General features: G+C 37.0%; 1 protein-coding gene across 1 annotated transcript; it reads right to left on the bottom strand.

Annotated features, from left to right (window-relative positions):
* Positions 1-2,077: 2,077 nt before the first annotated feature.
* LOC135734231 (cytochrome P450 2K1-like) lies at positions 2,078-9,680 on the bottom strand. The gene is made up of 9 exons (XM_065253151.2): positions 9,464-9,680; positions 7,493-7,655; positions 6,042-6,191; positions 5,792-5,952; positions 4,276-4,455; positions 4,025-4,166; positions 3,741-3,925; positions 3,420-3,561; positions 2,078-2,600 (listed from the first exon to the last, which is right to left on the bottom strand). The coding sequence occupies exons 1-9, from the start codon at positions 9,659-9,661 to the stop codon at positions 2,392-2,394; spliced, it is 1,530 nt and encodes a 509-aa protein (XP_065109223.1). The 5' UTR covers positions 9,662-9,680; the 3' UTR covers positions 2,078-2,391.
* Between the last annotated feature and the right edge of the window lie 1,556 nt (positions 9,681-11,236).

Genomic DNA, 11,236 nt, shown 5'->3' with positions numbered 1-11,236 from the left:
CGTTTTAACACGCGTTGTAAGACGCGACATGTGAACGAACCCTTAAACGTTTAAATTAAAAATGAAATGAATATGAAACAAAGTGAATAAAAATCTTTCTGCGGGCCAGATTATGTTATATTGTTGAAAGGTGCCGCGGGCCGCAGAGAGGGGGAGGGCGGGCCGCAAATGGCCCGCGGGCCGGGAGTTTGAGACCACTGCTGTATACAGATGAATAGCCTATAACATTTGTGCAAGGCCGCCTTAATGCACGGGCTTACCTGGGCTGAAGCCCAGGGGCCTCCCAAGTTCAGGGGCCTCCCAAGTTCAGGGGCCTCCCAAGTTCAGGGGCCTCCCAAGTTCACGTTTATATTGTTTTGTAACTTGTCAGGTTATCTGTCAATCACTCTAACTGCACGTTACATGGCTGCTGATTGGTCCGTGGTAACTTACCTTGAAATAAAATATCAGACGTAACAGATTTTTTTTTTCTATTCCGTGTAATGTAATTAAGTGCGCGTTGTCAACTTGGCATTCCTGCATGTTAGACTGAGTGTGACAGAGAAACAGGAAAGAATCCACCAACAAATGAAAGAGTAATTTCTGAAATTTCATAATAAGCACTGCAGGTCTCTCTCTCTTTCGCGCGCGCGCCCGCTCTCTCTCTGTGCTCGTGCAGCTGTCTTGAGCAAGGCCGCCTTAATGCACGGGCTTACCTGGGCTGAAGCCCAGGGGCCCCCCAAGTTCAGGGGCCTCCCAAGTTCAGGGGCCTCCCAAGTTCAGGGGCCTCCCAAGTTCACGTTTATATTGTTTTGTAACTTGTCAGGTTATCTGTCAATCACTCTAACTGCACGTTACATGGCTGCTGATTGGTCCGTGGTAACTTACCTTGAAATAAAATATCAGACGTAACAGATTTTTTTTTTCTATTCCGCGTAATGTAATTAAGTGCGCGTTGTCAACTTGGCATTCCTGCATGTTAGACTGAGTGTGACAGAGAAACAGGAAAGAATCCACCAACAAATGAAAGAGTAATTTCTGAAATTTCATAATAAGCGCTGCAGGTCTCTCTCTCTTTCGCGCGCGCGCCCGCTCTCTCTCTGTGCTCGTGCAGCTGTCTTGAGTCTCTGGCATGCAGAAGTCTCTCCAACTGTGCGCAAGATACTGTGCTGCCAAATAAAGAAAGGAGTTCCCGAACATATTAATGCTGTTCGTTGTTATAAAGTTTAAGTTTACTCGCGTTTATATCAGTGACGCGTGCGCAGCCGGAGCGATGTAGTTTGACGCGATGTTAGTTCACAGTACACATCTGTTGGTTTAGAAAGACGACGCAACGGTACATGTGCAAGTCAAAGCGCGACAAGACCATCTCAAATGATCATCCCCTGATAGCACCATTCATATTTATAATCTCCTTATCTAAAGATCTTATATACAGGTATCCCTGTCTGATTTGTGCATATTCATACGTGTTAGTTTTACATGCGTAGTATGCATAAATACTAAATACAATGCATACTATATCTTCAATAGCCTACAAAATAAATAACTGATTAAAAAACAAGATATGTACAACAATACATACAACAATGTATTGAAAGAAACTAATGCATTTTGTGATGTAGATTACCTAGATATTACACTTATTTTTTTTTAAATGAGACTATAAATTGAGGGTATGGGGGGCCTCCAAAACATCTCAGCCCCAGGGCCTCACATTGGGTTAAGGCGGCCCTGCATTTGTGTACATTTTCTTATCTAATTTCTAATAAACGATTGATTATTTTCCCATCATAAAACAAAACTAGACAAACACCACAAACACAAGGTTTTGCGTGCCATTGTGTTTAAGGAAAAAGTGCATTCCAAAAGCTCCAAACTTTAATATTTGTCCTATGTCTATTTTTCGAAAGAACATAATATGACCAAAGTGAAGTCTATTTTTTTATGTATGCTTTCATGGTTGTTAAGAACTTTTATCGCTGGAGATGAACCACGAGTTTTTACAGTGGATGAAAATCATGAATTCATGTACAAGTTGTGACTTAAATCACTATTTCTAAGAAAAAAAATTGCCCATGTCATTTCAAGCCTTTATTATATTCAATTCATATATTAAAAGTTACAGAAGCAATTTAATGTCCGACCCTGACAACAGACTGCAATACAGCAAAGCTATGCAGATCCGCCAAGCAGTCTATTGCTATCCGGGGTCGAATTACGCAAAAATCCAGGCTAAATACATTTCACATGTTGCCGTTTATATCAATGAATAGCTTTTCATAACGGTCAAGTTCATACACAAAGAATAATGCCATTTCAATGTACAATAAAAGTCAATGAGATAATATAATAGTCTTTATGTTTTACAATCATGAGGTATACTTTTAACTAGTTATTCTGCTATTTTATTTATAATTTGAGGTTGTGTTTTTCTGCCCTACTGACTGCACACAGTTTGTGAGCTGAAGGATTCAATATGAGACCCACAACTGGTGTGAGATCCAATTCATCTTCAGAGACTCCAGGTGGAGGATTGAAGTGAAAACACTGAAGAAGAGAAGTGAAGAACAGAAAGAGCTCCATCCTGGCCAAACCCTCTCCTAAACAAATCCTGCGTCCTGAGAGAAATGAAGGGAATGTGTTTGTAATGACATACTAGAGTATGTACAGCCTGCACTATATTTGCATTATGTGCACCGTTTTCGGTATTAATGGGTATACTAAATTTTCCAACAATACTGCATGTTTCAGTTTTAAGCAATGCAGTGTTCGAAATGAGGGGGGCTGGGGGGGGTCCCGGACCTCCTTTAATTCTTGAGGGAGCCCCCATAATGCACAAAAATATAAATAATGGGGTCCCCTGTTTTATATTGAAATTAAAATACTACATCAATTTAAAATTCTCAGGTTGCGCTGTCACAAAGCTATACTGTCCATTATTCGCAATAAACTAATTCAAATGATTTCTGTATGAAATAAATATAAACTCGCAAGTGCACATTTTTTTTTATTATTATTATTTTCACCTCAGTGGTGGTAAGAATCTTGAGTAATCTTTAAGGTTAGGTTTTTTTATTCTTCTCAAACTATTATTTCATAACAGTGGCGAGGCTACCCACTCAGATTGACGGCTGGTCCACCCAGTCAAAATGGACACAAAATATTTTACTGGGAAAGCAGAAGAAATCATGCACAACTAATAATAAATGATAGTCTCTGTAATACTAATCGCTCAAATAAAATGAGGGGGGCTTGGCTGGGGGTGGGGCTTAGCTAGGGGACCCTAATAAGCTTTGACTTAAATCGAATACTGAGGCAATGCACTTGAGCTGAGCTTACATTTAGATTTTTTTAAATATAGTATAGATATTGCTAGCATTCCAGTACAGACACAAGACGTATATACTAGCTGCTATTAACACTGTAAAGTTTATTACCTGCAGAGAAGGGCATGAAGGCGTCACGTTTGATCAGCTGACCGTTCTCATTGAGGAAGTGTTCAGGATTGAAAGTGTTGGGCGTCTCCCACTCGCTCTCATCTCTCAAAACAGACGTCAGCAGTGGCAGAACACACGTCCCCTAGATTTCAGAAAAAAACACAGACTACATTAGTGTGATAAATACTGGGGGTTTTGGAGCCTTAATTTTGGCTGGATACAAAAACAAATAGATTTTTTAAAGATAAACTAATGACAGATAAGTTAAGCTGGACAGCACACTATAAAGTGTGAATAATATACAATACGAATAAGACGTACCTTCTTGATGAGATATCCATTGAAGTTCACATCACAGCTGGTTTTATGTGGCAGATTCAAGGGCACTAAATTCGCCAGTCTCTGGATTTCATGGATGACAGCGTCTGTGTAAGGTAAATTCTTCCTTTCCTCTTTAACCGCTTCACGTCCGCCAAGCACCCTGTCAATTTCCTCATGAACCCGATCTATGACCCAGAAGATCACACAGAAAACTTTCAAACCAATGAGACATTTTATATAAAACATACATCTTTCCTCACTTTTGTAAAGAAAACAGCTATGACCTTGTATGTGAGGATATTTGGCCATGAGCAGTAAACCCCAGCGTAGCGTTGTGCCGGTGGTGTCAGTACCGGCAGCAAACAGGTTGGCCACAGTCATGAGCAGGTTCAGATCATTAAATTGCGAATCATTTTCTCCAGATTTCTGTTAAAATCACAAAAAAACATGCTTTAATATTATTTTGAGTGAAAATTAGTTTTAAACATACATATATTAACTTAGACGTTTGGTATATAAATCCATGATATTCTACCTCTAAGCTTTGTTTTTGGATGAAGAAGGCATCAACTAATCCTCTGCAGTCGAGAGGGTTAAAGGTCTCCCGTAAGCGATCCACCAGCATCTGCATATCAGCATGGTTGCTCTCCACACGTTCCATTAGCAGTCTCCATGTCTTCAGCCACGGCCTAAGCACTGGAAACACGTTGTAGATCTGCAGGTCGAGCAACACGATAAAGTACAACATAAACATCAGGAGATCAGACTGGCTTTTCACAATTCTGCATTGTTGTAAAATTTACAGAACAATTATGCAAATTTTGCAATTATGCAGCTTTATAGTAAATACATGTTACGACAGACATACAGAATTTGTTTTAAAGGTGTAATGTGTTTTAGCCGAATCTAGCATAGAGATTGCGAATTGCAACCAACTACACAGACCAAAAGGTAAGAAGTTAATTTAATTGCTATATTTGTGAAAAAATACAATTTAATTTAAATGAAAACGTCACTCCTCTCTTTGTCAAGTTACACTGGCTTCCTATAGCAGCTCGCATCAAATTTAAAGCTTTAAAACCACCATTTGGTCAGTACACCCTTACCTTCACTTGCTTATACAGCCTAAGTAGTAATCCAGATTTGCTAATCTGTAAAAGTGTATCTGGAATAGGGTGACCCAATCCAATTTTGCTATGAAAAACCAGGACAAAAGTGAGATGGTTTAATCCTGGATTGCAAAACATTACCAAATCTGGATCAAGAGGGGCATTCCCCTAAATAGAAAACAAAGCACTCAACTTTAAACAAAGCAAGTAACACTTTCATTCCCAATCCTGGAGTTTCACCAAGCCTTAATCGCATTAACATACTGTCTCACCCACTGCCTCAACCAGCCATTTCATTATCATAGAAATGGGTTCAAACCATAGGCTTGACATTTACTATTGACTCAGACCCTTGGCTGAAACATAATCAAATGGCCATTATGCACCAAAGTTACCTGGACAGTTTCTTTCATAATAAGATGATACGGGGACTTACACTTACTTGATCATTTAGAGGAAATTGTTAATTGGTTTCGCTCTCAAACATATTGAACACATACTGTTGTGTGAAAAAGTGTTGGGCTCCTTACTGATATTTTATTTTTTTGCATGTTCATCAAACTTTAATGTGTCAGACAGCATTTTTTCCACACAGGGCCATGTGGGTTTGGATTTTGTTTTCCATTCATAATAAAAACCTTCATTTAAAAACTGCATGTTGTGTTAGCTTTGAATAATATTAATAATTAACATTAATGTGTGACAAACATGCAAAAAAATCAGGAAGGGGCCAACACCTTTTCACACTACTGTGTGTACTATAAGAAGACGACAATGACTTAAAATACAGCGACTTTCATGTAAGGGGACCCTATGTAAACAAAAACTACTTTTTTAAGAAGTGATCATATAAATACCACAAACATCTTAACTTTCTAAACAATCTTGACCCTCATACAAAGGCTAAGAGTGTTGCCTATAGGAAAACTTAAAAATGGGAACCTGTATGGCAGCAGAGCCGGTCAGGAGGACGTTATGGTTTGCCCCGTCGACTATTTCTTTAAACGTTGGGTCGTCATATTCAAAACGATTTCCATATACAATAGCTGAGATGATGTTGGAAACGGCATAATTTATGGACTGGGATGTATCAAAAGGATTTCCTGCAAGAGATACAGAAACGAAGATCAGATTTTGTTAAACATCAGCACTCAAATTCATATTTATGAACCATACGCTGTAGTCGATATACCTTTAAAGTTCTCAAACACTTCCCGCAGATATCGCGTCTCCTGAATAATTTTTTCTTCGATCAGTTTTTTTCCCATCCCAAAATCTCGAAGAGTTGAGAGGGCAAATCTTCTCATGGTTTTCCACCTATCACCATTCGTAAAGATGACTCCTGCAGGAAAACAGCGTCTCTTATTTTGTGTTTTATGACATTTTCATACTGTTTGTTAATCTGGTATCTGTAAGAGCTTTTATAAAAGTTCAACTTACACTGTAAAAAAATCTGTAGAAATTAAAATGTTATTGCAGCTGGGTTGCCGGTAATTTACCGTAGATTTAAATTTATGTTATTTACTGGCAAGAGTTTGTTCAAAGTTAAATAAATTTTAAATATTAACAAGTCTTTATCTTTACAGAATAAAACTATACAATAACAGCCTCATGCAAAGCATTCTGGGAACCAGAAATCATCATAAACCTTTTTCAGATTTTTGCTTCAGATTATGTTTCTCGGAATGTATTGCTTGATGCTGTTTTTTAGTTTTACTCTGTAAAGACAAAGATTTAATGTTTAATGTTCATTTAACTTTGAACAAAATGTTGCCAGTAAATAACATAAATTTAAATCTACGGTAAATTACCGGCAACTAGTGCTGCACAATTAATCGCATCGCAATCGCGATGTCAGTCTGTGCGATTATATGACAGCAAAATGTTGCAATTATATTAAATAAATAAATGTGTGGACTTGTTAACACAAACTTTCTGATAACAGTTTGATGATTTTCCTTGCTTATAAAAAAAAGAAAGAAAAACTAACAAAAAAGGCAGTGCACGTGTGGCATGCACGTGTGTGGCGTGCACGTGTGTGGCGTGCATCGTCACTTGTGTGTGCGCAGCGCGGAAATACCAGAGCGAAGATGGATGCAGAGGAGATTGACAGTGATCTGTTAGCTGAAAAAAAACTCTACGTCTGTTGTATGGCGGTATTTTGGATTTAGGATTACTGACACTGAGCAGTTGCTACATCACGTGGCAATACGAAAACATTTCTAGTTTTACAAATACACATTTTAGCATTATCCCTAAACTGTGTGTGGATTTTCCTTAAAACCCATCAAGTTGACCCATGATACCATTTATCATAATCGCAATCGCACATCGCAATATTAGCATCAGTAACCGCAATGGGAAAAATTACCCAAATCGTGCAGCCCTACCGGCAACCCAGTTGCAATTTCTACTGATTTTTTTTACAGTGTACATACAACAAAGTTATACAAATTATACGGATTCAATCCTTGTCTAAAGCTTTGTTTAGCTCGTCCAATATGTTTCCAAAAGCTAGTCCATACTATATTACTCTATCTTTAGTATGCATTGCCTGCAAGTACAGACCAACAAAAAACAAACATATAAATATAATTCTTTTTTAATTAATAGTCCAGTAAAACGGTTAAAGTGATGTGTTACCGTGTCCTTTACTGATGTCTTGGAATATGGGTGTTATGTCTCTTTCCCCGAATTCGTCAGCCTGGTTCACCAGTGCTTGTTTAACCGTCTTGTATCCGGCCAAAACCACAATCTTTTTGGGTCCAAGATGAACTTTGAACACTGGCCCATATTTCTTGGATAACTGAACCGGTAAACAAGAGCAAGGAAAACACGTTATGCAAATCTTTCTGACATTATAACATTACAAAGCACTGATAAACATTTACTTTCTATAAACAATGCAAGCTATGTGTCACATGCAGAGTGCATTCAATAGTTTTGTTGTGGGAGGTAATCAGAGATCCTCAAATAATCTATATATATCATTTCATAAAAACAATCACTTACATGCTCAATTTTTGTATGAAACATGCAGAAAATAAGTTCAGATACTCAATGAATTTGTACATGAATGAGTCCTCGTATCATTTCTGTTAGCTCTGAAGCAAACCAACTCAACCGAAATGCAATACTGCTGGATATGAGAAAACATTTAGACTTTTATTTGTACATTATCAGGAAATCATGCTTGTAGCTACCGAAGTCCTATTGTAATAATTTTTAATAGTGTTCAACAAGTGCTCTAGTTTTTATTTCTTTCTGTAGAAATATACCTTTGTGTTTCATTAGGATTGTTTTAAAGTCATGCTTCATTCCACCCTGTGACAAATACAAAGAAGCAAAACTCTTTGTACTCTTTCAAACATTGCTTAAAACTATGTCATGTGATGCAATGCTAATGTTTGTTTATTCACATCTTCTAAGCACCATTCATTGTATAGTTTCTATTGTTTTGTATGTCACACAGACCCATTTAGAGGATCCGCATAGGGCACACATTATCACCTATTTAGACAGATTATTCTTTTATCTTTATTATAATTACTCACAAATTTCTTTTCACACTGTTTTTCTTTCTTTTGACCAAACATCTCACTTCACCTATACTTTGACTTTGTATCAGATGCCTTTCTTACAAAAAGAAACATCTCCCTCATATCTCATTAGCATCGTGACAACATGTGTACAGAAACACAGATTTTATATAAGTAGACGCCTCATAGACTGATGCTGACGTATCAGTGCGACCGCCATCTTGGATGGGTCCCAAATGTGCTCCCCGTGCATTTATTTCTACTTAGGAAGGTGTAACTACAATAATTCAATTTTTACCAGATTTTCACACGGTTTGGTTACACGTAAGTAATATAGTTACAATGACATAATATTATAAATCCTAAAATAACTAAAATTATTGTTCAGTCTTACTTATGAAAGGTAATCCCATGCGATCTGGTATCAATACTGCGACGGTAATTGCAACAGTAATAACATTTGTAATCATATTGATGGCTCAATCACATTGAAAAGCCTTCATGTAAACACCTTAATCAATTCGATTGAGGTCGATCGAATGCAAATTTGGTGTACTCCGAAATGTGATGGTATTATCAGGAGAAAAGTATGCATGTAAATGCGTGAATCGTGTATTTTCTCAATCTGCACAGTCGCAGAACAATTGTGCTCAAGTTCACATCTTATATTTACGTCTCACATAATTCTCGTCACAGAAACATACAATAGCAGCAACACGCATTATTAAGGCAATGGGGTCACGACAGGTGCCTAATTAGATTTGTTTGCAATGTTTGTAAACTATAGTATTGTAACCTACAATCATATTAAAGTCAGTCGTATTGACAAAATTTGATGAATATTACTTCTTTCTGCAGAAATTTAAAGTAAACTAAAGTAAACTAAAAATGAATAAATATTTTTACAAATATGCGATATCACGCTTGTTAAAACTTGCAAGACTTAAAAAAAAAATTAGCTCTATAGTTTCAATAAAAATCCCTAAGGACGCAATTGAGACACCAACCCATTCTATTGGGACTGTAATGGGAAACATCTGGACAATTAATTTGACAAATCTAAAAGTCTACTCACATTCCAGAGGCTCACATGAAGTTGTTTAAGGTCCAGAAGGTGCAGGTTTCCCACGAGTGGCAGTGGTTTGGGTCCTGGAGGTTCTTGGTCATCTTCTGGAGACCTGAAGCAGAAATAAATAACCAAAAGCAGCAGAAGAGCAGCAAATAAAGCTCCTGTGCTGGAGACATTCAGGAGAAGTGTTTCCACTAAAGCCATAGTAAAAGAGATTTACACACAGCTGTAGCGAGTCAAACTGATGAGTATTCAGGCCATTCAATGAGGGTCTACAACATGAGGGAGGAGCCAGGAAAGATTTGCAGTCTGTCCACAGTGGCCACAAAATGATTTGGATGAGGATAAACCTATGTACGGTGTACATTTTAGGACATCCTCAGATGTCAGGTGTCAGACATCAGATGAAAAGGAATCAGGTCTCGCACAGCATCGGACAAAACGGCATCAGAAGATTTTACACGTGGCCCACCCCTTCACATGACATCACTTACCGGAGATCAAAAAAGACTTATGAGGGCACTTTTGTTTCTTTAACTGTGTATTTTGTAGCCTTGGCATAAATTGTTGTTGTTCCCTTTCTTTCTAGCCTCTGTATAACAATTATTTATTTAAACACGATTTTACACATGATCACGCCTTTTCGCGTACCGCCACTATAAAGATATTGATATGTTTTTCTTTATTAATCCCTGTATAACGTGGGCACTATCCCGCCCCCTCAGATGACCATTAATGTTGAATGGGATTTTAATGATAAAATGTGCTATTTAAAAATCACATTTGGGTAGTGTTTTGTCTTCCTATATGAATAATAAGCTAAAACAGCAATATTTTAGTTAAGGATGGTATGTGAAAGCAATGAAGGCTACGAACATTCCATAATTTCAAAGTTGTATAATTGCAATGCCAATGACTAATTTCACCATGGACATTCAAAAATGGATTAAAAAGAAAGAAACTACAGCAACTGCGGACGGTCCGTGTACTTTTGCGTCCATTCATTTTTCCTTTATAAATCATGATATGAAAAATAAAATATAAACGGTTGTTGTATTTTTAAATGCAATGTTAAATTTCAAAATTTAAATTCAAACTGTATTTAGAACATCATACAAAAAAAAAAAAAAATATTGATGTATTTTCATATTTGTGTTAATGATTTTTGCACCTTTATTATAAATTTAAAACTAAAATAAAAAAACGCGATTATTAGCTATTTCACATTCAGACTTCTTTGGCAGTGATCGCAGTGCTTTGCTTCATGCATGTAAACATCATCATTCTACGGATTTTGTAAATTTCTTCAAGTTTTGTCAAATTATGTTAACACAGCAAGCAAAAACCGAGACTCTATTGTCCGGCTATGTGCAATAGGAACACACTTCTACCCTAAATAACCTTGAATTTGGTTACATGCCGCTTTTGCCAAAATAACTTGGAGAATTACTGTATTCCATCATGTAAGCAACAGGTGTTCAAGGTGTTTGCTTTAATTTCTTTTACATGTTGTAAACATACGCATAGTCTATTTTTGGGCTATTAGACTATTGTCACAACCGGCTCAAGTCATGACAAAAAAGGAGGACGCAGTGAAACCCAAAGTAATTATTAATCTTTTATTTAAAGAAGGTAATAATTAAACTGAACTTGATAAGGCTTTTTGACAATTTAAAGGGAACAAATGTATTTGAAACCACAAAAATAGCAAACCAATACTTACAAAATAAAGAAGTAACTAAACACAAATTAACCAAACGAAACCCAAGCGGATATCTC

Source organism: Paramisgurnus dabryanus, chromosome 3 (assembly GCF_030506205.2).
Source record: "Paramisgurnus dabryanus chromosome 3, PD_genome_1.1, whole genome shotgun sequence".
In the NCBI taxonomy this organism is placed as follows: Eukaryota; Metazoa; Chordata; class Actinopteri; order Cypriniformes; family Cobitidae; genus Paramisgurnus; species Paramisgurnus dabryanus.
This window is presented reverse-complemented; position numbering and strand designations above follow the sequence as displayed.